General features: G+C 40.3%; 1 protein-coding gene across 3 annotated transcripts in view; it reads right to left on the minus strand.

Annotated features, from left to right (window-relative positions):
• Positions 1-1,859: 1,859 nt before the first annotated feature.
• Positions 1,860-25,052, minus strand: part of BANP (BTG3 associated nuclear protein) — a 144,551-nt gene continuing 121,358 nt past the window's right edge. For 2 of the 3 annotated variants that reach the window (XM_086758110.1, XM_086758109.1), the window contains exons 12-13: positions 6,892-7,035; positions 1,860-2,661 (exon numbers count right to left, since the gene is read on the minus strand). In XM_086758110.1, coding sequence (XP_086614236.1) covers positions 2,590-2,661; positions 6,892-7,035 — 216 coding nt within the window. In that variant the 3' untranslated portion in view covers positions 1,860-2,589. Of the gene's footprint in view, positions 2,662-6,438; positions 6,502-6,891; positions 7,036-25,052 lie in introns of all 3 variants that reach the window. The other variant, XM_086758107.1, reaches the window with a different exon arrangement.

Raw genomic sequence — 25,052 nt, forward strand, 5'->3', positions numbered from 1 at the left:
TAACTCCTTGAGTTATCGTATAATACTTCTGAGATTTCTTACTGTTATGTTGATATGCTATTGTTACCATAACCTCTGTATGAACACACTCCTCATACTTGCACAGAACCTCACAGAACATCATAGTCACAAGCATTTCCTAGAAGAGACTTCATTCCTGAATTACTCTTCTAGGGAATGATTTATTTGTACATTACACACCCTGTGATGTCTAGAAAACACATAAAACATTCCTGAAGAGAGAACACTTCCTCCCTGGACATGGACATAAATCTTCCAAGGACATAAACTCTACAGGAAGGGAACAGGGACAGGGATTACTCATAGGAATACCTGGCTCAATGTTGAAGTCTCTCTTCTCAGAAGTATAAACATATTGACACAACACTGAGAAAAATCCACATCTTGAGGAACATGCAGTCTTAACATCTGAATGCAGTGGAGGATCTTACTAAGCTGCTCTCCTTACCTACTTCAATTGATTTGCACACTTTCCATTCCACACTGGTGAAGCAGATTTCATTCTCTTGAAATCTAGTCAGTGCTACTTCACTGCTTGGTATGCCTTTACAATCACTTTTAGCAGAAGAGACTTGAGCATGCAGCAGTCTAGTGGCTAAAGGAAACCTCTCCTGAACTCAATTTCATCTTGCACCTGAGCTGAAAAATGCAAAGAAAACAAAATTCTTAATGGCACCATAAAACAAAGACACGTACCCTAGAGTTTAAACGCACATGTGTTCCCCTCCAAAGCAGAAGATGCCCAGGACGCAGAAGGAAAACTAGGTAAGAGTAAAACTTCCTGAAGAAGACAAGAAAGCCGCGGAGGCCAACATGAATACAGCAAGAGTGGTGTGCAGTAGCACGCAGCGGCTTTGCCATCCCAGCTCTCTCACTGTCATTGCCAAGTGATAAATTATTATTAAACAGTCATGCTAAAATGTTCATGCCTTACTTTATTTTTAGGCTTCTATTTGGATGCCAAGCTCTTCAAACATCACCCCGTCTGAGAAACACTATTAAAAGAAACTGAAGAATAGCCAAATTCTTGGCCTGTTGCAAACATTGTGTTCAATAAGCTGTGGTTCGCTTCGCATTGTACTTGTGTGTCAAGAAATAACCTAAAGAGAAGTAGGAATTTACATAAAGTGTAGTACTTACCAGGGACAACATTCCCAGAAATTGGGTGTGCTTAACCCTTTTTTCCAGTAAAAAACCCCAAAAATGTTATCCCGAATTCAAGCATGTAGAATTTGTGGCTCTGCCCCATTCATTAATCCATTAACAGCATTATAAGCCACACGTTGACAGCAACCATATAGCAACTCAGCTGAAAACAAATACAAAGCAACACTTCCCCCAATAAACTCCACATTTTTCCAAAACGTGCAACATGAAGATAATAATGAAAATGTAGCTTCCTTGAAATGGGTCCCAAAATTCCCGTACGCGTCAGCAGAAAGAGGATGTCACCTGGCTGATACAAGATTGGTATCAGACTTCTGCAGCCCAGCTTTTTGTGGCTGGATCTCAAAGTGAGGTATTGTCACAAACGGCTGGACAAAGGAGGCAGAAGGAACTAAAAGGGAGAGAGCTCAGAAGAATGGTTCACATTTAAAAAAATTAATTTCCTAAATTCATTGTATAAAATAAGATTTGCAGACTCAAAAGCTTAACTATTTAGATAATAACATGATCTAAGATTGGTATCTTCCTTATAGACTTAATCTTACTTCTCAGTTTGACAGCAGAGCTTGCCAGACAGCGTCTGTCTTCAAATACTCCAGAACTGCACGCTTACAGCACAGTCCGGTCAAACGGTACTCCATCCTAAGGCAGAGAGCAACTTAGAGCTGCGCTGGTCATAAATACACATTTATTTTTCATTAGAAATGCATAATTACAGCATTTAAAAGCATTTTCCCCTAGAAAAGTAGTTAAGCAACAGTACAAACAAAATCGTTAAGTCTTCTGCAAATACATTTTTCATTACACGGAACAGAAAACACCAGCAAAAGGCTAATACTCGCAGTTATGGGGTTTTTCTTTTTTTAAATATTTTCTATTTTTGTTATAAACACCATCGCAAATAAAAAAAAAAACTGTTCAAACAGTGAAAAATATTTGAGCTCTTGATCATCTATATGTGGTAAAGCAAGTATTGCACAGCAGCAATACGCTTCCTAAGATACCTGCGGACATTCAGATGGCGTATTTCACAGAAGAAATGAATAAGGTGAAACATTAATCTAGTCTCACAGTTTTGATTCGTTAGATTTCTCTCCCTCTTTCTGAAAGCTTTTTTTTCCTCTTTAAGTGTACCTAAGGGCAAGAAGTCATTTCTTTTTTCTGAAGGCCAGATTCTCAACTGATGTAGTGATGTAGCTCCAATTTAAGTAAATGGGTCTGATTTATTCCACGTGAGGACAACCAGATCATCAGAACTCTGCTGTTTGCAGGAGATGTTCGAGGTGTAACCATCAGTCTAACGGGTATTTCTGTTCTCCTGGTGTTGCATGAAGGCTACAGCGCTTAACTGCTGGCCGTGGTTCATGGACATCTCGGTTGACACAGCTTTTCACGATTCTCTTATTGAATTTGGATTGCTCCGTGTTCTATCTGCATTTCTGGTTGGATTGCTGATTGAAGGGTATCAGTGCCCTGCAAAAGAAAAACATGAAATCAATACAGAAGTGCTCTTCATCGGTGTAGCAAAGAGAACATTATACTAAAATAAAGTTCTTGTATACACCAGTGCAAAATCTGCATGGATATCAGCTCTGTGACAGAGTTTAAATGGGAACACACTTACAAAGGCACCAAAAATAACATAAAGAGTTCACACGAAGACTAAGTAGACTAATGCCCTTCAGGCTGGAAAGAAAAGGCTGAAATAATGAAATCATGATAAAGATCTATAAAATAATGAGTGTCACAAAGAGAGCAAATAGAAAACAATTATTCCCTCTCTCTTCCCAAAAAAGAACCAGCTCTAAAAAGAAACAAAATAAAACTGGTGCCTGGGACAGCACACGCCGAAGCTGTGGAAGGACTCGTCCCAGGACGATGTACGTACAAGGGAGAGCTGAACAGTTACGGAAGGAAAGTCCACCAAGGGTGATCACAGAGAAGACAGTAGGAAGTCCCGGAGTGACAGAACTACTTCAGGTGAGGAGAGGAGAATTACCTGTTTGCCCTGTGCTTGGAGTTTCCCCAGCTGGTGCAGGATACAGTCTAAAACTGCTGACTTTACCCACTGCAGTCTTTCTCTATGTTGTGTAAAATGAGAATAGTGCCACTATAGTGAACTCTTCTCACATAAAAGTCTTCCTACCGGTCTGATTCTACTCACTTTCCAAGCAAAAACAGTCCTTCGTGAAAGAATTTAAAGTAAATACAATTGACTTAAGCTTCCAAAGGACGTCTCCTTAAAAACTAAATTCCTGCCTCCTGGTAGTCTGGGGGATAATCCCATCCCAAACTGTCTTTTTAGCCAAGCGAGTTGGAGTAAGGAAAGCTACATTATGAAATGAACTCCATCTTCAGAGCTATAAGATGAATAGCATTTAAGAACAGCTGTATTGGCTTGGATGCAGTCCATCACACCCAATAAGCCTTCCTCTGATAGCAGCCAGTATCACACGCACAGATAAACTACAAGAAAAGGGCAAGCATTTAATGGTATTTTCCTGTACACTCCCACAGATTCCACAGATCTGCCCTTGATGGATTTTTTCCCTCCATAAATTCATCTAATAGATCTTTATGTTATGCCCTGGACACAGAATTATTTCTGTAGCAGCACTTCTGTTACAAAGAAGTCTTACAGTTGTAACTTATTTATTCAACCGAAAGTACTAGGCGTTCAAAATTATAAAGCACTGCTTCTAAATTAAGGTTTTGTTGTCAAATTATTTCTCTTCATCTCTGTCTTGTTGCCAGTAATTGCACACAGCAACAGGATTCTTTTCCTATTCAATTTTATAGGTAATTTGGCGTTTATTGAAACATCCAATAAATCAGTGCCAAGGAGGTGAATAATCCTATCAAATTGCTAAACTTGATAGCAGATAAGTTTTCAAGTGACCATCAAATTTTCTTTCCCATTAAAGGAAAACTGTATTGAAGTAATAAAATTATCAAATAATAGCGACAACAGCAATAGTGAAACATTCGGACCAGAAGTAGAAGACTTAGGGATTAGAAGCATGCTTTAGATTTGGTATTACATTTTTTTTCCAAATCTATCAAAGTTTACCACCAGCATATGAAATTGAGCACAGAATTAATCCAAATATTCTATGTCACCATCGCATTCTGTATTTGCAAGTTTTGCAAGCTGCTGTAAGAATGCTATCGAGGCATGAAAACCAGCCAGCTAAACCTAAATCCCCAAAATGCATCAGCTTTCAGCCCGTGCCTCCCTCTGTATCTGCATTTGCAACGCAAGGTTCATATACTAATAGTTTGTGTTTCAGTACGTGCTTTAGGGTCACTATGAAACTCTCAGAATCCTAGCTATTAATATTTCTGCCTACAGTTAAGTTGCAAATACAAAATCGTGCACGAATACACTGAAAATATTAAGTTGAAGTGCATATTGCCCCCCGCTTCAGCTGAGAAGGGATTCATTTCAAACAGCCTCACTCCTGCCTTCAGCTTTGCACGTGCGATTGCTTCCAAAGGCACGGCTTTCAAGAAAAAGGGTCAGAAAACAGGTATCTTGCTTTCAAACGTTGAATAAACTCGCAGTTGTGGTGTTTCAAACAGGGAATTTGTGTAGGGCATAGCATCCAACCCAGGTGGATAATAACCTCCGCTTTCATAAGCTTTGATTGATAAATAGATTCAAAATCGTTGAGAATATCTCAGTACCTTGGCAAGAACCATATGAAAACTGATAAAAGCATCACTACAGCCTCACTGAGAGGGTTTTCTCTTCAGATAAGAGATCTAAGATGAGTAGGACTATTCCATATTTTTAGCCAAAAAAGCTATTGGGCTATTGGCATAACTCAGAGTCCAATTCCTTAACAGATCCTCAGTTTTCAGTTTGTGTAAACTAAGGAAATATTTACGACAAACTTATTTTTAGTCTTGTCTGGCTTTCCTTTCATAACGTTCTTATTTCACATTCCTTTTCTTCTTCTCCTCAGCTTTGTATAAATCTCTGTGGTTAACCACATCATCACAACCTAGGGCGGTGCAAAGAGTCCCTGAAGGGAAAAGGACCTCCTCTGGTGGCCGCCGGTCGTGCGGGAGACGGGTGCCGATGTTTATAACCGCGCTCCGCAACCTCCTGCCCTTCAGAGGTGGTAGATGAGAAGGGAGGACAGGAACGAGGAACAGACCCAAGAGAAAGTCTGTGGGAGGTAAATTTGAGAATTTCCCAGGCCAGGAGTGAGGACAGCAGCACGAGAATCACCTCTCACTACCTGCTGCCTGTATGCTTTATGAATTGCATGGGATCAGCAGTACTTGAGGATTTGTAAGAAATAAGTCACGATCCCTGTAACAACACTCTTACTGCCCAGCAGACTACTGCAAGTGACTGTGAATAAAATACCAGGAAGGTTAGTGCAGAAACAAATCTAGCAACGAGGGGAAAACTACTGTTAGGGGCTCACCTACACGGGAAGACTAGTGTACAGAAAATTAGAACGTAACCTTACAGCACGGCACGCTGACATGCCAGGCGGTCTGATCCTTTTTGGTAGGGAGCATAACGTTTCTGAAAAGCACTTTGTAGCATCCAGGTGGGGAGCTAGCGTGGACCAGAGTTTAGAGCTCTGGCCTCCCTACCAGCACCAGCCAGCACAGACGGCACTTTGGCAAAACGGGATGAAGCTCCATCCTTTGTCAGAGGCCCTCTTTGCCACTGGGATAGCCAGTGTGCTCTCACTCCACACATCAAACCGCTCTGCAGATCGCCTTGCCCATGGAAGAGGCACTAAGAACTCGAGTTTTGTACCTGCAAAGTCTGGACATGTTTCCCTTGACTTTTCTTGAATTTCCCCCCACCCCCAAGAGACTCAATATCCAAATACTGGTAGCCAGACCAGAATCCTCTACAAAACCAGGTACATATTGGACAAGATTCCACTCCAATATTGGCTGCTAAGGCCATTATAGTTTGGCTGGCAATACAGCTTATGTTTCACAAGCACTTGGCATTCTCTAGAGAAGAAGCCCACTGCAGTGGGGTTGATGGAAGAATGTCTAATCATCTCCAGAAAAACTTCTGACAAATGTTTTAAGTCAACATTCTTGTGTTGTCACCAGCCACAGCTTCAAGCTGATGAGAAACTTTTTCTAGACTCAGATACATGACTGTTCAAACAGATTTTAAAAGGAAAAAAAAAAAAAAAAAAAAAAGAAAAAAAAAGAAAAAGATAATAACTCCTCCACCATAACTGAGAGGATCAAGTGTTCACTTACAATTGCTAACATTGCGACTCCTGCGGGAAATCCAGGCTGCTGATCAAAATAACTGGAAAATTGCTGTCAGAAAGGGAATAACATTTTTAAGAGAAACCTCAGTCTGAAAAATACTTTTTGGACAGATTCCAAGTAAGATTTTTGCCCTGTCCTTTAATATGGCTCTCAGCCTTCAAGGATGCAGAAAAACAATGACAACCAAAATAACTATTCTCTAGAGGCATTGAGCAAGAACATAGAAGCAGGCATAGTCAAAGACCATTTATACCTTTAACAAAACGATGCTTCTTATTATAGATGGTTTGGGTTTGTTTGGTTTTTTTTAATGGTTTGGAAACAGGATCATAAACTCATTGGGACTGCAGTATTTGTGGACAGATACAGAGTCCATCTGACAGATGTCTCAATCGATATTTAAGTACATTCAAATGGCAAAAAGCTATCTGTACGTACTTGGTTAGCCGCAGAGTGGTCTGTCACTGGTGTCAGCTGCACATACTGGACCTGGATGTCACTCCCTTGGAGCGGGGATCCATCAACACCCCCTGACGCAGGCTCCGCAGAAGCAACAGCTATCAGCTGAGCGCCCTGCAACACCTGCAACGGAGAAAGCAGCCTGTGAACAGCCACAGTCAGAAATGCATCACAAACTTAAAACAGATGCAAAAACAAAGACCATTGAAAAGAAACACAAGAAAATTTGTTTATGGGTACCAGTTGCCTTAAATCCTGTGGGTTTCCAAGAGGACATGGTAGGCACATGGGAAGATTCCCATACTAGATGCTCACCGCATTTTGCCTTATGAAATTCATAATTATGTTAAGGATTATTGCAAAGACTACATGGGAGGGACTGTGCAGGTTACACAGAGTGTGACAGTGCCCACAGCACACAACGACATCCCTGAGTAACGCTCCGTTACACCAACAGACACAGACCCACCATACTCCTCCCCACACCGGAAGGCATTCAACTTTCCACGGTCCGCAATGTTTCTATTCCTTCCGCATCTGAAGGTACAGATTTAAGAATTACTGCCAATCAATGCCTACTCTAAACACATTTGCATTTGACTTGTGAAGACTGTAAGTCCCCTGTAGGCTTCAAAAACCAAAGAATAGTTGATCCATCTAAAAGTGCTTGCTTAAAAATGTTCTTGTGATTAGACTAATTTTAATTTATTTCTTGAAACATAAATCAGAATAAAATACATGCATGAAAGCGATGACAAGTCACCAGTCTTGTTTTTAATTTAGCTAAAATACACGGATTCTGTTTTAGCTTCTATATGCTGGAAATGATGTATTTTTGAACTATGGTATTTGAACCCTAGAGAACAAAAGACATCTTTCAAATGCAGGAAAGAGAACAAAGAACAAAAATAACATTCTTAACAAAGGTTTTTCTTAACGAAGCATGATTTCTCAGCTGATCTACGGGTGGGTGGCCGTGAAGGAGTGGGCAGACCAGAATTTCTCTAGGGAGTGTGGGAGGCAAAAAGCGGTGACCTCCATAAGTGACCTTCAGGGGTGTTGTCAGGATTTTACAGGGATCTTGGGTGTTCTGAGATACAATCAGCATCGAGCTGCAAAAGGATGCTACACTTTGTTTTTACAGGAGTAAGCAAAACTCTCTCATCCTACGGTATTTGCTTTGGAACGTATGATACGTACAGTCGGAACCACATCGCAGTCTGTCCGACGGATTACCTGCAGGACTTAAATGTATTTTTTTCTCATTTATTTCTGAACTGAAATGACTGTGAGTGACTGAACAAACCCATCATTCTCACATAGAAATCGTTTTACAACAAAGCAGCCTAAAACTTGTAACAGGACCAGCTTCCCTGTGCTACAGTATGTTCTCAGCTGCACGTCTTCCAGGGCGCTTCAAAAGAACTTTTTACAGCACACACTCTGGAGAAGACAAAATAACTCTGCTGTATGTTATCTTATACCAAACCTATTAGCTTTCTAGCGATAAGCTACCTCTACCATTCTGCCTTCAAAAAAAAAAACACCTCGCGCAATACTTGCATAAAACACTTTTTGCTGTACAAATTACACTTCCCTATCGGTTTCATGCAAGTGGTTCTGTGCTTTTCCTATTGTGTCGTTCTCCTGGATAACCTATTTGTAATTAAGTTTTCACTCACAGAGAAACGGGAAGCATTTTTATAGGACGTAACGCTGAAGCTGAGCTAGTTTGCACAGAGGTAAAAGGGACAACATGCCAACCTCAGCGGGCGCTGACGAACACAGGTATTGATGAGTGTCCATTGGCAAGGTCGCAGAGTGATTGCAGCCGCTGCATTCCCCCAGCTAGCCGGACCAAAACCAGCTCAGTTAAGCTTAAATGTGCTCCAACCCCAGCTCAAGACCACAGCAGTGACAGCTACATACACTGCGCTTGGTTCCCAGCTGTACAGTTTGAACAGATTGATAAACTGGAGAGATGAGACATCAAACCTGACAAAAATCACAATTAGTATAGTTTTCCCTTCTTTGTCACGTCCTGTTTGGCAGGTCCCCAGGGCTACAGGCCTCACTCTTCAGTAGTGGAACGCGAGCGGCTATGCAAGGCAGATTCCTTTCCCCCAGCGTTATGCCAGACTGCTTGCATTTTGCAAACCAGGTGACTGGCTCGAAAATGAACATTGCACTGGTACGTTTATTCTCTACCAATGGCCACCTTTGTATTTTTTCCTACAGCTAGAAAACACGTTAGGATGCTTGGAAGCCAGGAAAATGCCCTTTTTCCAACCTAAGAACCATTTCGCTTCTTTAGGCTTCTCTTTATCCATTCGTCCATCATGCACAGTCTACTTAATACATGTTTAAAATAACTTAAAAAAAAAAATCTGTCTGGACTTTGTAAACTGAAAGAACAACAATCTAATGCTGAAACAGACTTCTTAATATTTTCACCTAATACATGCTGACATTAATAGCTGTCTCAGATTTCATTACATACAGCCTAGCATGCTATTGTGGCGCAACTGGCTATACAATCGGTCACTGAACAAACGGGAATAAAAGCAAGAACAGGAAAAAGATCTCAGTCTTAAATTAAACCATCTGACTGAACTTTATATGAAGGAATGAGCAACAAGCTCTTCTTAATATCTGCAGAGCTTATATACCGCACTCTGAACAACATCATTATTTTGCAGTTTCTATTTGAATTACCGTATAGCTTCTGAAATTATGATACAAACGGGTGAGCGCAGAAAGGAAGAATTGCCATCTTTACACATTTTTTTTTTTGAAAGAGATTTGGAAATGAAGCTGTTTCTGTAGTCTCAATGGCACAGTACCTTGTGTTTAATCTGCTGAGTCAAAGAGAGGATCAGCCCAGTCTCAGGCTCAGCCTAGAACATTTGATCCCACTTTGTAAGGCTGAACAGCTCTGTTGAATGTGACACAACGATGTCCTGTGGTGGCATCCCACCGCCCTGAACCTTTGCCTTTCCCTTTTGTTTCCCTCCCCTCTCCACCTTTTTTCCTCTATCGTTCTCTCTTCAAAGTCCTGATGATTTGGGACATTTAAGCTATTGAGCCTGAAGGTCCTGGATTTCTGTTTTTCATCCCTTCTTCAGTGACATGCTTGCCATACAAAACATAATAATAAAATTAGTATTAATAATGAAAACCAGCTACTTTCTCTCCTCCATTCCTTTCCATTTAAAGACCATTTTAGCCCATAACTAATAGTTCCCATTTAACATTCAACTGCCAGGGAAGGAAACACAATTTTTTAAAAAAGATTAAAATGTAATAGGTTTTCCTTCAGTTTCTTCCAAAATTATTCAAGCACAGTTTCCAACCACGGTTCAATTCATATCATGTCCTGTGCCGATTTTACTTATCACTGAGAATTACTCTTCTAGAAGCCCATAACTTAAAACTTTTCTCTAGACCTCAACCTTCAAAAATAGGTACCTTTTTTTGGGATAGCTGAGGTTGGTTTGCCAAAGCAGCCCATTCCTCAGTCTGGTCCTTGCCAGACTAAGCCTTCTAAAACACATTCTTGCTACTGTTGTTGTGAGCTTTTTTATTAATCTAGGCAAGTACATATGTTTGCCTACCTATAAAAAGCTCAAAAACAAGACACTTCGGGATTTTGGCGTCTTTTTTCCATCGTTTCTTCCCATTTCTACTGCAGGAATGTAATAAAAGATGATGTCTCTTTTAAAAAATGAAGTTTTGAATCGCTGAAAGAATGGTTGTTTATAGAAGGTTCACATCTGAAAATCCTGTAACACTTGTAAAGCCAGCAAGTAACCACTTCAGCAAACGCTGCACCGAAGAAATGAGCTGTGCGTAGGAAAAATGCACGATCTCAGTGACACACTCTAGCTAAAACATCGGCAAAAAGAACAGTTTGGGCCCAAAAGTGTAAGGATGGTTATAGGTTTAGATGATTCCTAGAAAAGAAAAAAATTAAGAAAATACCTGCCTATCATCATCCTACACTGTCATTGATCATTGGTGGCAAAACTACATGAATACATTCAAGTAGCAAATGCAGCTCATTCAAAATTAAAAGAAATTTTGCTGATAAACATGTCCAGTTAAATAAGATAACTCCCTCTAGCTGATTCCTTTCAGTCTTAAAAGTTTTTGCCATGGAGTTTTATGACTACAAACATTCACTGTATTTTGTGCCAACAAAGCATTTATTTAGTGGATTTACAGGCTTATAGATGAGTTCACCTGGGGCAACTAGGCTCTATACTTAGGTCCAGAGCTCGAAATGTTTCAGGATCAGAAATTAATGAGTTAACTGAAAACATTAGACAGTTAGACTAATCAAGGTCTCTGTCCCCTTGGCAATTACTAAGGAATCTGGAACAGGTAATGCAGAATGCCAAAAGAATGGAGCTATATTTTAAAAAAACTTAACATTTTCTTCCATAAGAGTCTCTTTTGTAGTTCTTAATTTCACTTAACGAAGCAGAGCAAGACCTAACAACAGGAAATAAGTCCAGTATGGAGGAAAATGGATAACATGATGTACCTCACACCCCTTTCCTCTCTAAGCCATGGTTCAATTTAGCCAAGGTCAACTGCATTGAAAAGCTCCTATCTGATGGTGAGTGATACAAAATTATTTTGGGGATTTTACAGTCCAGTTCCAATAAAATTAAACTATTAATGTGACAAGGAGGAGCGTCAGCAGAGGACAGGCTGACCTAACCGTTCTCAAAGAAGGAGTCATCTTCATGCTAAGGCCAAGCAGCATTCACTGAAAACCTCTGTAATCCTTGGGCTGTATTTATCTATCCCATACGTATCTCAAGAAAGAATGCGTACAGCCTGATGATGTGTTACCTTTCCGGAGAAATAAATTCCCATTCACCCTGTAATTCTTCAGAACAAATGCACAGCTGACAATATGGACCAAGGATCACTGCATACTTTCTACGCTGCACTTAAAATTAAACAATAAATATTTTGATAGAATTACAAGACAGTTTTAAGGACTAAATCTTATCTTCCAAACTTTTGAAAATATTAACATCAATAAAAGGCTGGAAGTTCCTCTTCCAAAAAGATAAGGGAGACAGATGGCTCGCAGAGAATATCTGCAGCTTTTCTCTCTAAGTAGTGACGAGAAACACACAGTTTCAAGTAACCACATGGAAGATGTAACCCAACCTTTAGATCATTCATTGGCAACCTTTTTTTAAGCAGAAGTCTCCAAAATATGAGGCCTCTCTTCTTTTTAAGGCATGTTGCTACGGCTGCTGCATGCCTGGCTTCAAAGTACTAAGATCACACTAAAGAAAAGCAAAAAGCCAAAATATATACCGCTCACATTTTTTTCCAAATTAATTACATGTAATGATTTCTTATTTTTCAAGCTGAACGTGTTCTGATTACCGTTTCGTTACTATCAGCATCACCACAAGAGAAAGAACCCTCCAGGCCATAACGCGTGCTCCAGTAACGTGTTTCGTACCCAGCCATCACAGACCTTCTAGAAATTCAGTTTTGTCTGTTTCACTGTAACAGAGGCCTGATCATTGTCTAGTTTGTCTTACATGCCATAAATTAAAGACCTTTACACACAGCAATTTCCATGAAAGCCACGGCTGCTTTTTGAAGTGTAACATCTCCTTGGAGGCCATCCCACCTGTATTTCAAATATTTCAGTTGACAGAACAGCACGGAGCATCTGACACCTTCTGTGTCTTCTCATCACTCCCTGCAGAAAAAGGCTGGGGAGGTGAAAGTCTGTATTTTATCAGGCAGGCCATCGAACGTTCACCAGTATAAAAAAAATAATCCTGAAATATTTGTTCTTAGAAAAATCCATTACTTCACATCTAGCTTTATTAAAAGGCAGGTTGAGTCAATCATATCTCGTAATCTAGGTCAGAGTGTAAAAATGACCTGTTACTTTCATTACTTAGCATTTAATTACACTGCCATGTACCTATCACTAATTATTCATTTTCTTTCATACCTTTGATTAAAATGCTGAATAGCATTCTTCAAATATATTTGTGGGAAAACACCAGAAAATACAAATTGGAAGGCTTAAAATTACTTTTTGCAAAATATCAACTCAATTCTTTTGAATAAATTTAACACTGACTTCAATTATTTGCTACAGGGCGCCATTTTCAAGCGAGCAGAACAACAGACATACGCTCAATCAAGCTCACAAAACCAAGCCCATTTTTAATACAATAATGTTGATTCACATTACGTACGTAATTTTTTACTAATTAATTTCTAAACGCTTCCTCTAAACTGGGTGTATTCACTGAATTGAAACCACGCTCCTCGTAATGTCTGGGCCCAGAAAGGCCACATCGAAACATAAAAGCAACCGATGCCGAGGATTCAGCTATTAAATCTCCTTTCCACTTCAGCAAGTTACCAGGTATGGGCTGGGCTATGCAGAGAAGAAAAGAGAAAAAATAAGGAAAAAATACAGGTGCTGAGAGACGCAGCGGTAACGAAGCAGCTACCAAAGCTGGAGTCCCTGAACCACGTACCCTGTTAGCAGTTCCCATCGCCCAAAATCAAATTGCTCCACTCACCGCTCCTCAAATATTGCAGCGTTGTACGATAAGGGTTTTGCAGAAAACGACGCAGCAAGAGCTTTGCTAACGTCAAGGTAATATATTCCCATTAACGTCCAAATATGTTTCTCTTAAAACAGAAGTGTGTTCGATCTAAGGTAACTGGGAACAACAGAAAAAGGATCCACCGCTCTTCAAGGTTAGGGTATCATTCTGAAGTGAATGATCCAGTTCATAAAGCTTCGCTTAGAGTCCTTTCCTTACTCCAGCAACAACTTGTACCTAAATTTGCTATTTATTTCTTATATAAAATGTGCCAATACAAAAATAAATTCAGCTTACATAAAAGTCTAATATATAGCAGTTCACGGAGAGAGGAACTCTCCCTGCTGTGCATTTCTAAGTGCGCCGAATTGAACCGTGCAAAATGTGACCTTAAATCTGTCAAAACTTCATTAACTAACACCCCTACAGAGTCATATAACGTAGAGCACCTCCTTTAAATTCCCCAAACTAAGAGGCATGAAAAGTGAAACTGATTTCAGCTGTACCAAGGGTGGAAAAATGAAAAGAATAACTCCGGAGTACATTTTTATCAGCAGCATTATTTCCTTGCATAACAAATAATAAACCATCTCATCTGCTTCTACTTTGAGTATATATCACAGCACAGAGCGACGCAGTAACGTCTGCTCCGAGATTCCCTTAACGCGCCCGTACGAAACCCGAAGAAATGCATGAATGCAAACTGCAGCTATTGCGGTTACTTACATAAGCTTTACAAAAACGGCCATCTTTCTGGCCGCTGCGGCTGGATTGAGATACATAAGCGATGGCTAATTGGGGCTCAGTGTATTTAAACCACCTGCATCTTCCAAAGCTCATCCGCAACACCCCGCCTTGCTTCCCAAGATCTCCGTCCCGGTGCTGCCGGGGAACAAGGCTCAGCGAGCCCCGGAGTGATCCTCTGCCTCCGCAGAGCAAGCAGTCAGTAAAACCAATACTTTCCAGCACGACGGTTTCACGAAGAGCAGCAGCCATCAGCGAGACGTTGGAATAGGCCCCGAGCAAAGAACACGAGGTGCACGGAACTGTGTGAAATACATCTGTGTGAAAGGGAAGGTGTGGCAGAGGTTCATGATGTTTGTTAACATTCCTTGTACGAGTTGTTTTTTTTTTTAAAAAAAAAAACCCACACAAATAAATATTCTGGGTCTTTGCAATGTGTTTGTATCTAATTTGGTAAATAAACTGGAGAAAGATAAAGGGCAGAAAAAGGCCAAATTAATGCAGTTCATGTTGTCTTTAAGAAAACAAAACCCCTGCTCTTACCATCACTCCCTGTCTGACCCTCTCCTAAGCACAGTCCAACTGGAACGAGAAATCTGACCTTTTTTTTTTCCTCATTTAAAAACACATAACGTACAAAACCCGTGAGGTTCACGATCTCCCTCCTGCCTAAATTTAAATGAACACCTGAAGACAAAGGTGCAGTTTTCCAAGTATCTCACGCTTTCACCGGGTCAACACACGTACTCCTACACGGCAAGTTCCTTCAAGAAGCGGCTGGTATTAAACACAAAAGGGTAATCAGTGTAATTAAAACTTTATCTGTTGAACTATTACACTGGCTGAAAGGGATGCAAAGTTAATTACTAAGAAATAAAAGCTTAAATCGAGCTTTGTATCATGTGATCTAAATACAATGAGATTATATGAAATCCTATATGTAAGTAGGCCACATTTACATCAGCAGGATTTTTTTTTTTTAACTCAATATCAGAGGCAGGTGGACAGTAATTCATCTACCACCATCAATGGCTAACAAGAGGTATTGTCTCAAGATGCTTTGGGGTCTCATCCCATGGAAGCCAAGTGGGATCCTTCCTTTGAAATGGGCTCAGGTCCTATGAAATGATATAAAATACACCAGAACAAAACACATACTTCCACTGAGAAGACACTTTAAACTAGCACATGTGCAATACTTAATTATAATTAATTGGCAGTTCAACTGCAGATGTAATTTCAGTAAAAATTACTTGGTTATGGAAAGAAGAGTTACCTCATCGAAATCTGCTGTATCAAATTAAAGAGGTTATTTGGAAATATGAGGCTTGTAAGGAAATCTGCATCGTACATCTGACTCATCGTTCGTATGAAGATACTCCTAGTAAATCGCCCAGCAAGGGAAACTTCTCAAAACGATGTTGTGGTTAACTGGCAGCTCTTTTCAGATGTTGCACTTCCCAAACCATAACCTACAGCGTAGTTTTGGTTGTTACACAAAAGGTAGTTGGATGCACCTCCACCAGTTCCCTAAATTAGGGAGTTTTGGTACTTCGTGCCCACCTTCCCTGAAGGCAAGGCTCTGGTGAACCAATCTCTTTTCTGGTGAAGCGATGGTTTACATCATACAAGCTACACGCACGCATATGGGGATGCGACTGCCAGGTAATCGATCTACCAAAAATTACGCCATATATCCCAATCACCTTTTGGCAAGGAAGAAAAAAAGGCAGAAATATATAATTAAGCATTTCAGCTCAGCTCAGCCTTCGACATTCTCTTATATATTGCAAAAATTTTTTTGAGTTAATTCAATTTAAGAACAGTAAATATTATCCAAATCTGTGCAATTGCAACATTTTGGGATGAAATGCCTTACTGTTAGCACTAAGTACGATAAAATTGATGGAACTACTTCCAAAAGAAAGCTTCTTCAAGAGTGGACAATTAAATCTCTCTACACTATTTCACTATTTTGAGCAATACTAAAGAGGCCTTTGGCTTAAACGGGTTTTTTTTTGGTTGGGGTTTTTTCACCCCCCCCCCCCCCCCCACCAGAGTGTTATTTTTGGGTTTTATTCAATGTACAACTGAGTGCTACTAAGAAATGGCTGGATAGCTCAGAGAAAAATACTACAGTGTCAAAGAAATCTTCCGAAGCTGTAGCTGCCGAGTGCAAAAGCTCAAGAAACAAGTCATACGCGGGCGACCCAGACTCCCTCCGACCGACCAGCGCCGATAAAGGTTATTCCAGTGAATAATAAATGGTGACTCACACAGCATCTGGCCGGTGGGAAATTTTTTGTTGTGACACAACCTAGCCAAGAGGGAGAGGAGAACTCTGTCCTCAAGGTCTGCCTTCCTTTACATTTTTATGTGGCAAGTCCCTGCTAGTCTCAAACGTAAACAGGGCTTTAAATGTCACCCCGCTGGTCCCCTCCTCCGGTCTCAAATTCCTGATGGGATTAGTTCTGCTTGAAACAAAAAGTCAAGATAAGTGCTGAAGTACTTTCAGCATTTACTATGAAACTCTGCTAAAGTCTTCAGGCAATTTTCAGCAGAAATAGCATTCAATTCCTTCATAAATAACTGAAAACTCGAATTTGGACTCTTCACTGCTGATGAGAGGGTACATCTCCTGCGATGAGGCCAGTAGTAAATATGCCACTTAAAAACAGCACGACCAGATCACTGAGGATCTACCAGAATCACACACATTTGTTATTTCACTTAAAAACGTCTAAAACAATTTCTCGGTTTCCCCTCGGAACAGTGGTTTTACTTTGATTCCAAAAAGAAAAGACGTTTGGGGGAAAATGCAAATGTTTACATCATAACTGGCAGTGATTTTTTTAAAAAAAAAATACGAGCAAAATAACATCTGAAAGTTTGGCTGCTGTTGCCGGGGTAACAAAACACTGCTCCTACCGTACACTGCAGGATCCTATTAAGTTGGAGAAATATGGATGGGGAAAAAAAAGCACATGCGACGACGGCCCAAGCCTTCCACACACAGAGGAACAGAAAAGTTTAGTGTTGCAGCGTTCGGGAAACGTCCTAAGGAAAATCAAATGAATGTACTGCCTCCTGCGCTTTAATTATGAAATGATGTAATCAGCTCAATTTATATCAATCAGTACCAGAAGTACTTAATGGCTTCAAAAGAAAAGCAGAAGAAAAATGGTAGGAACCACCACGGCGAGGAGTTAACCGTAACTGTGCCTGAACCATAACTCAGAGGCTGGAGAAAGTTATGAGCCAGTGCTTGTCAATTAAAGAGTACTTCAGTGAGAAAGCCGTGCCCCTGAGAATTACCTGAACTACATTAATAAGTTTCTTAGAGAAACTTGCACAAAAAATAACTCTGTAGACTTAATTCAAGAAAAAAAATCTCAGGAAGGGCCAGAAAAAGTGTAAACTCACAGAAGTTAAAGAGGAGATTCAAACACTCGGGGGTTTTCCCCTCAACAAATCCAAGCCCTACGGGAAGATGCTCTCTGATTTCCATAGAGACTAAATGAATCCAGAACTGGAAAGCATCGTCTTTAGTTTTGCTTTTCCACCCAAATTCCAAGACAGACAGGAATGACAGCTGTAAGACACACAAACACAAGGAGTTCTGTTCATATTGCAGGAGGGTACATACACTCGTAAGGGGAATAGGTGCTCCAGAATTTGGGCTAGGAATAAACATATGAAACAGTAAATGGCTGGGTTTTAGAATGAAAAACATATGACAGAACACCTGGACTTCCCAAAACACCCATACAAAAAGGTTACAGGGTATCGGTAGGAAGAGAATTAAAATATCCAACTACATCTCTAATCTTGGCTTTTATCTACTAGTAAAGGTCATGTAAAAAGAATACAAAATCACAGAAGCTTTATCTACCTCATTGAAGTTATTCACACTGAAAAGGTACTGTTGCCGTAAACTGCTCAGCATGTTGCAATGATGACCCAAACTAAAAGCAGATGTAACGCACGTCGTAAGCTATATATCGTGTTCCACCTCAGATAATCTTGTTTCACATCAAAACCATTTTCAGATAGTAGTTCTCAAACAAAAGCAATTAGGAAAAATGATTGATTTCTTTGATTAAAGTGGATGTTCTTAGACATATCCACTGTCATTTTTAAAACTGTCATCGTTCTGACAAGTTTAATCAGGTCAGACCAACACAAATCACCATCCCGTGATTTCCATCGAGCTCACAGATGGGACACCAGTTACACACAGGTCTGCCCAGACGAAGCCGTGCCGTCTCTGCTTAGCTTCTCCACCAGCCGCCGCTCAGTAACGTCCCGTCCCATGGGCTTCCCTTTACGCAATGCTCTAAGCGGACAAATGTTCCCAGTACCCTGGAGAAAAGCTTGGGAAGCGGTGCCTCTTTCACTTTGCAGTGATGCAAACTGGCTTTTTCTAATTTAGAGTCATAAAACGAAAATGAATCCTGAAACAGTGTCAGTTTGTTGACTAAGTCCTGTACTACATGTTTTGGTCCTGCAGGTTAAACTTTCCCAATTTTGCAAATGAATTCTTGGTTACCAAATTAATTTCCTCCTTTATTTATTTTTCTCAACCTGGAGCCAGTAACCTGACATTTAAGAATTATACAAATTGTTTAAAATGCGAATTGCCAGCTACATTCCACCTTGAGAACACCAGTAAAATAATTTTTCTGGTAGTGATTTTCAATAATTATTTTTTGCTTGCATGCCTATGGCATGAAGTTCTGCAAGTTTGCTTACATGGGAAAGCATTTTCCAAGAAATTAGTATTACAGATGATAACCAAAACTCTGCTGTTTACATTTTGAACAATGAGGAATAAAAAGTGATTGTTTATCCACTTCCCTTCCTGCATTGCTTAGAAAACCCTATCGAGTCATTCTAAACACGTTAGGTAACACATCCACCCTGTCCTACTATAAATCATTACAATCTCTTTGTTTAGGGGATGGAAAACAATTGGCACAGTAGCTGAGTGCCTGTTCTCCTCTGCGAATTGAACTCCAACCACATGTCTCTTGTCAGGGCAATTTTACCCTTCAAAAGCACCAGTGCCTCTCCAAGGCTTTGCACACTGATCTGCGTACGCGGTCATTTATTCGCCCGTTCGTTTACCATTCGCCTTCATTTTCCACTTCAGTGAAACTCATGGCAGAGGATGGCCGTGGGATGTAATTACAGGAACCATCCGTCAGGAACACGGCCTCCCAATCCTCCGCGGCTTTGCCGCGGAGCTGAAGTTTCACCTGTGTGGAGCTTCCAGTCTCGAACGGCCTGTGGTTGAACTGGAATCGTGGTCTCCCGTACGGGAATATATTTTGCTACCAGCTGAGCCTCCAGGCCAGCCAAAGGTCTTCACTTTCTGAAACCACATCCAGAGAGCATTTGCATACATGTTAAACTTTCCGATCATCACTTGGATTTTTTTAAAATGCATTTTTGAACAACTCTCAATATTATTTTTTTTTTTTGTGAGAAAAGGGAGAGGAATATGGAGTGTGAATTTGAAGCAGACTTCAATGAAAGCTCTGGACCCAAAACTATTGTTTTCTTAGAGTACACATCTGGTTTTCCCCAACATACTGCCAGTTCTGTAACTCAGTTTAATACCCAACTGGGATAATGTAAAACTAGCATATAACCTAAAATAAATGCTAGAAGCACATATTTCTGTTCAGTAATACTTGTATGCATTAAGTTCAACTTGACGAACGTTCTACCCACATACCAAAAAGTCTGTATCAATGAGAAGGGAAGAGGAGGGGGGAAAAAAAGGACACCCCAAACCAGGCACCGTGCATGTGTGTGGCCACGCAACCGGGAACTGGAACTAAAGCTCACCAGAGCGGCATAAAATCTTGCTTTTAGAAGGTTAATGTTACTTATTTTTACAATCAAGACACAAGTTTTTAGAGCAAAGACATTTAAAATGTGGTTTTCTCACAACATCAGAAAGGAATTATCAAAGCGCCTAACGCTAGCGTGCTGCGGGAACGCTCCCGGGCTGCTGGCAGGCTTCTTCCCTCACCAACTCGAAACTTTCTTCTTTCTACCCCACGGAAAGTACAAAGGTCTGGTAACAAACTTTTTAATTCTTCGGAAACTAAGGCTATCGGAGCACATAGAGGAAACTGCTGAACAAAGAAAGCTGGATCTACAGAATACTCTCGTATATAAAAATCATCATCTTTTGGCAGCTTTGACGGCCAAAGCGTAAATCAAAAGTCACACAGCAATAAAAGTGACAACCTGATAATGCTGTCCCTGAAGGCTGCTGAGAGGCGAGCGGAAAGCAAGGACCACGGCGAGCCGCGCTTGAAAGCGATTTGTAAAATCTTACCAAAGGAGTTTAAAGCAGTGTCAGTAAAAGTGACTCCTTCTTCCAGCCCATTAATGTGTGAATTATTTTGACTCAGATTACCAGATTTTTATTCACGCAATAACTTTACATCCTGCAGTCTGAGTCTGACTCTATATGGCTGGCTGTTCTTACAGAGATGAATAAAGGCTTAAAATGTATTCAGCATTTTAGCAGAAAAAAAAAAAAAAAAACGAAACCAGAAGAAAAACCACTTGGACTTGATCAAATCTGGTCCCGATAAAAATTACAGCACTTACAAACCAGATTTGCAGCCCTCACATGGTTTCTGAGACTGCCTTGGGAGTGCAAAATGCCAAAATGCTATTAATATAAAGATTCCATATAGCATGTGCTCATACAAAGCTTTTTTTTTTCTAATATAGAACACGCTACCTTTTTTTTTTTCTTTAAAGTTCAACATACTAGACTTCAGCGAAACCAGATCATTAAGACAGGCACCCGGAATGACCTTGCTGCAGCGTACCAACCAGCGAGACTACTTACCCTTTCTAAATCACTCCAGCCCTGAATTCACAGTTAATAAGGGAATTCTGGAAATATTGCCTCTTACATGTATAATTTCTTTCTGAAAATCAAAGTGTTCTCAGAAACCTATCCTCCTCCTGGTACCGACATTTTCCTCTAGAAAATCTTTGGTTGTGTCTCACTGTAACCGTAACAGTCAAAGCGCACGGGCTCCAAACCGCGTACTCCACAAGTTATTTCACAACCTCCAGGAAATCCAAGTTTCACACTTTCGGATGCTTTTTGGGGAGAAGAGGGGAAAGGGGATTTAAGGAGGAGGTGGTAATAAACGGTACTTAAGCATTTGCCATATCAAGAGAATAAAAGCACAGAAAAGACAAAAAGGGAAAAACAAGACTCCCCAAGGGTGCAGATCTACAGCTTACCAAGCATTCCCTCTGATACTCTGCTGTTATTCACCTACTGATGTGCACGCTGCTTTTTCCCACATATACAACTTAGAAATTGGATCCCACAAAGCACAAAGAAACTCGCTGTACAGTAAATAAGCCACAGAGGAAATAAGTAACGAAAAAGCACTGTAAAAGATTAACTTCCAAATTTCTTTCCCTTTCAACCACAGTCAGATTAAAAAAAAAAATCTTTACTAATTGTCCATCCTCACAGTTGTGATAAATAATAAACCACTGTACAGCACAGAGCACGATTAGCCAGTGTTATTAAAAAAGCAATAATAGTTAATAATTAGATTTTAAAGTTTAAATGATGGCAGACAGGATCTAGCAAGCAAACACCGAAGAGGTAAACTTTTCTAATAGTCTTGAGAGTCTCTGCTTTGTGAGAAATTTAATCTTCAAAACATGTGGAAACAAAAATTTCTAGCCATTTTTGTAACAACGGCAACATCCTATATGTGACTGGCCAGGGGTTAATTTCACTGCCTGTCCAGATAGACAGCTGGAAATAATGAGATGAAGAAGACTATGAAATCTTGTCCCACCCTTGAGTGCGCGAGTGACACACGGCAAACACGCAGCAGCTCGTGCCTGCACGTTTGCTGCGTGCAGAACACGCTCCATCCTTTGCGCTGGTACTTTTGGAGAAAGAAACTTTTGCTTTGTCCAAGGATGATCTTCCTCTGCCTGCAATCCCAAAATTCTCATTATTGGGGCTCAATAATTCAATACTTTGCTTCTCCTACACTACCAGGGAGCAGACTTGAACCGAACGGTAAATTCGGCTGTCACGTTTATCACTTCAAAACAAACACGCTCCTGGTTTGTCCCTCTGAGCCGCATCTGATTTGCAGATTTTTCAGCTGTTCTTCCCTTCCAAAATCCCGTGCATCTTCTGAACGGCAGGGGCAAATACCAGCATTGTTTTGGCTAATGATTTGTTGGATTGCAGGGTTCACACCAGATTTTTTGCTGAATATTGTATTAACATAATCCAAAATGTCAAGAGGCAATTCAAGGAAAAAAAAACCTCAGCCTTTTTTGTGCGATAAGGTTAGCCATAAGTAACATTTACAATCGAAATACTGTAATTTCAACCTTTGACAACCTTCGATATTTCTTCACTAGTTTCAAAATTTACAGGGCGAATTTCTACCACTGCACAAACGTACCATCATTTTGAACCAAACTACTGGTGACATTTACTGCGGGCTTTTCAGAGCCCCGCAGAGGCCAGCCCTCGACCCATTACAGATTTATTTACAAAGAGCTCCTTTGAGAGCACGAGCCAGCTCCACACAGACCGATGCATGTCTTTAAACCGTTACAGATCTCGTTACATAAAACATAGCTGCAGTCGCTGACATTCATAAAGGAATTTCTATCGCGTTAGGGCACAGGGAACTGGTTACGTTATCCCGTTCCCTTTGGACTTTTCAGGGTCTCTGACGAGCGAGAGCTCAGAACACAGCAGTTAAGCAGCTCTGTCACTGCTTGTGCATTATACGACGCTGTGCCCGAAGGAACAAATCTACATCTTTGGATTTTTCAACAAGGATATCTTTTCAATATGTCTTAGAGAGCTTATTATCATTACTACTGAGGAACGCTGCTTCTCCAGACAAGTAACAAGAGTTGATCTTCATGAAGGCAAAGACGAAAGAAAAAAAAAAATTCAGTTGACATTGCAAACAACTGTATGACATTTCTTAACGTGTTACTGACGATGGAAGTTGCTAAGTATTTGGACACAGAATGGCTCTGTACTGAAGGGGATAGAGATGCAGATGAAAATACTCATAGTGGACAAAACTGTAATAACGGCACAAGAATGAATCTGAAAATGTTCCGCGTATCATGCGGGAAAAGTGCTCTCAGTGCTCACACACATGTTAAATATCTGTCTAAGGAATCTGGGAGTAAGGATGCAAAGCGAGACAGAAATTCCACTATAAAGATTAAGAGAGAAACTGGAAAGTTCAAAGTCATCCCATCTGTTCTCAACATACTACTTGCCGGATAAAAATTATCGTGGAATACTGATGGCACTCAAGGGGGGAAAATAAACAAAACAAAACCCATCCTGCTGCCAGCACTGCTGTTACTGTACACAAAACGCAGGATAAAAATGTGTTACTGTATGTTAAGATAAACATAGGGCATAGGGATAGGATTTCTATCTTGATAAATAGCTGAGAAAAATTTGCAGACATTATGTTGACGAAATACTAGATTCTAAGATAATTCAGCAGTAGGTAGAATTACAATTAATTTTTGTTGTGCCAGATCCATTAAAAACTTTGAGGGGAAAACATTCTGTATTGAGAAACAATTTGAAATAGTTAAAATCAGAGAAATTATACTTAGTTCTAAATGCAAGCTACAAAGTACATCAGCAACGGATGTACTTCTTATAAACAAGAAAAGTTTTATTCATGCATACAGCTTAAACCACTTGACCCAGAGCCAGCTGCGCAGTAAAAGCAATGCTATCTTTCAAAAGCTTCCAATGGAATATTTTAGATACACAGATAAAATTCAAAATACATCATATTTATCACTGGAGAGAAAAAAAAAAGGGGGGAAAGCAAACATCAGTTTTGTTGTTTTTACTGTGGCTGGAAATTAGATTTCAGACTGAAAGGAAAGGACAAACAATACTCAGTCTTATGTCTAAACATGTTTGTTCACTGGTTGATAACTGGGGCAGGTTTCCATCCAAGGAAAATAAAGCAACGAACCCGACCTTCACAAACCAAAGGGTGAACGAGGATCCAGTCTGCGTGATATTAAGGATACAAATCATGTTAAATTACATGCTAATAAAGAGACAGCTCTGAGCTCTACAGATCAAAAATTTCTCACGCTTATCCAATATTCTAAACGTTTCTGGCCTCGATCTTGCTCCGGGCGCAGTTGCTTCAGACTGAAGTACGAGCAGATTGCGGCCGCCGAGCCGGGCCCAGAAACGCTGCGTGGCTGCGGCGCTCCGGGTCCTCTGTCGTCCCCCTTCCACTGGTGACAAACACACCCCGTCTCTCTGCAGCAGGTCGCCTTCAGACCAGCACATGAAGCTCTGAACCATCGCCATCCCTGGGACAACCACAGGTTTTCAACGGCTCAGCATACCTGCCACACAGCCTGGGCCAGAGGAGACCAAGAAAAAGTAGAAAGCGTACTGCTTTTTAATAAGAGCGCAATAAAACCTCATAAGGTTGATTTACTAAGCATGCCAGGCCACTTGGAAATCTAAATCAGTTTTAGTATCATGATGATTGAGTACATTTTAAAAGAAAATGAAAGGGAGGATGATTTTGCTTCAAAATTGAATTAGATAAAATCTAACATAGAGCTCAAAAGCAGAAACAAAAAATGAGTAATAAGCTGCTAATCTCCTAAACATTTCCAAGTTTTTACTCACTCAGTGGTAACAAAAGTGAGCGGTACAGGAATTTCTTTAATAGGATATAACTT

The sequence above is a fragment of the Chlamydotis macqueenii genome, chromosome 13, assembly GCF_036417535.1.
Source record: "Chlamydotis macqueenii isolate bChlMac1 chromosome 13, bChlMac1.mat, whole genome shotgun sequence".
Taxonomy (NCBI): Eukaryota; Metazoa; Chordata; class Aves; order Otidiformes; family Otididae; genus Chlamydotis; species Chlamydotis macqueenii.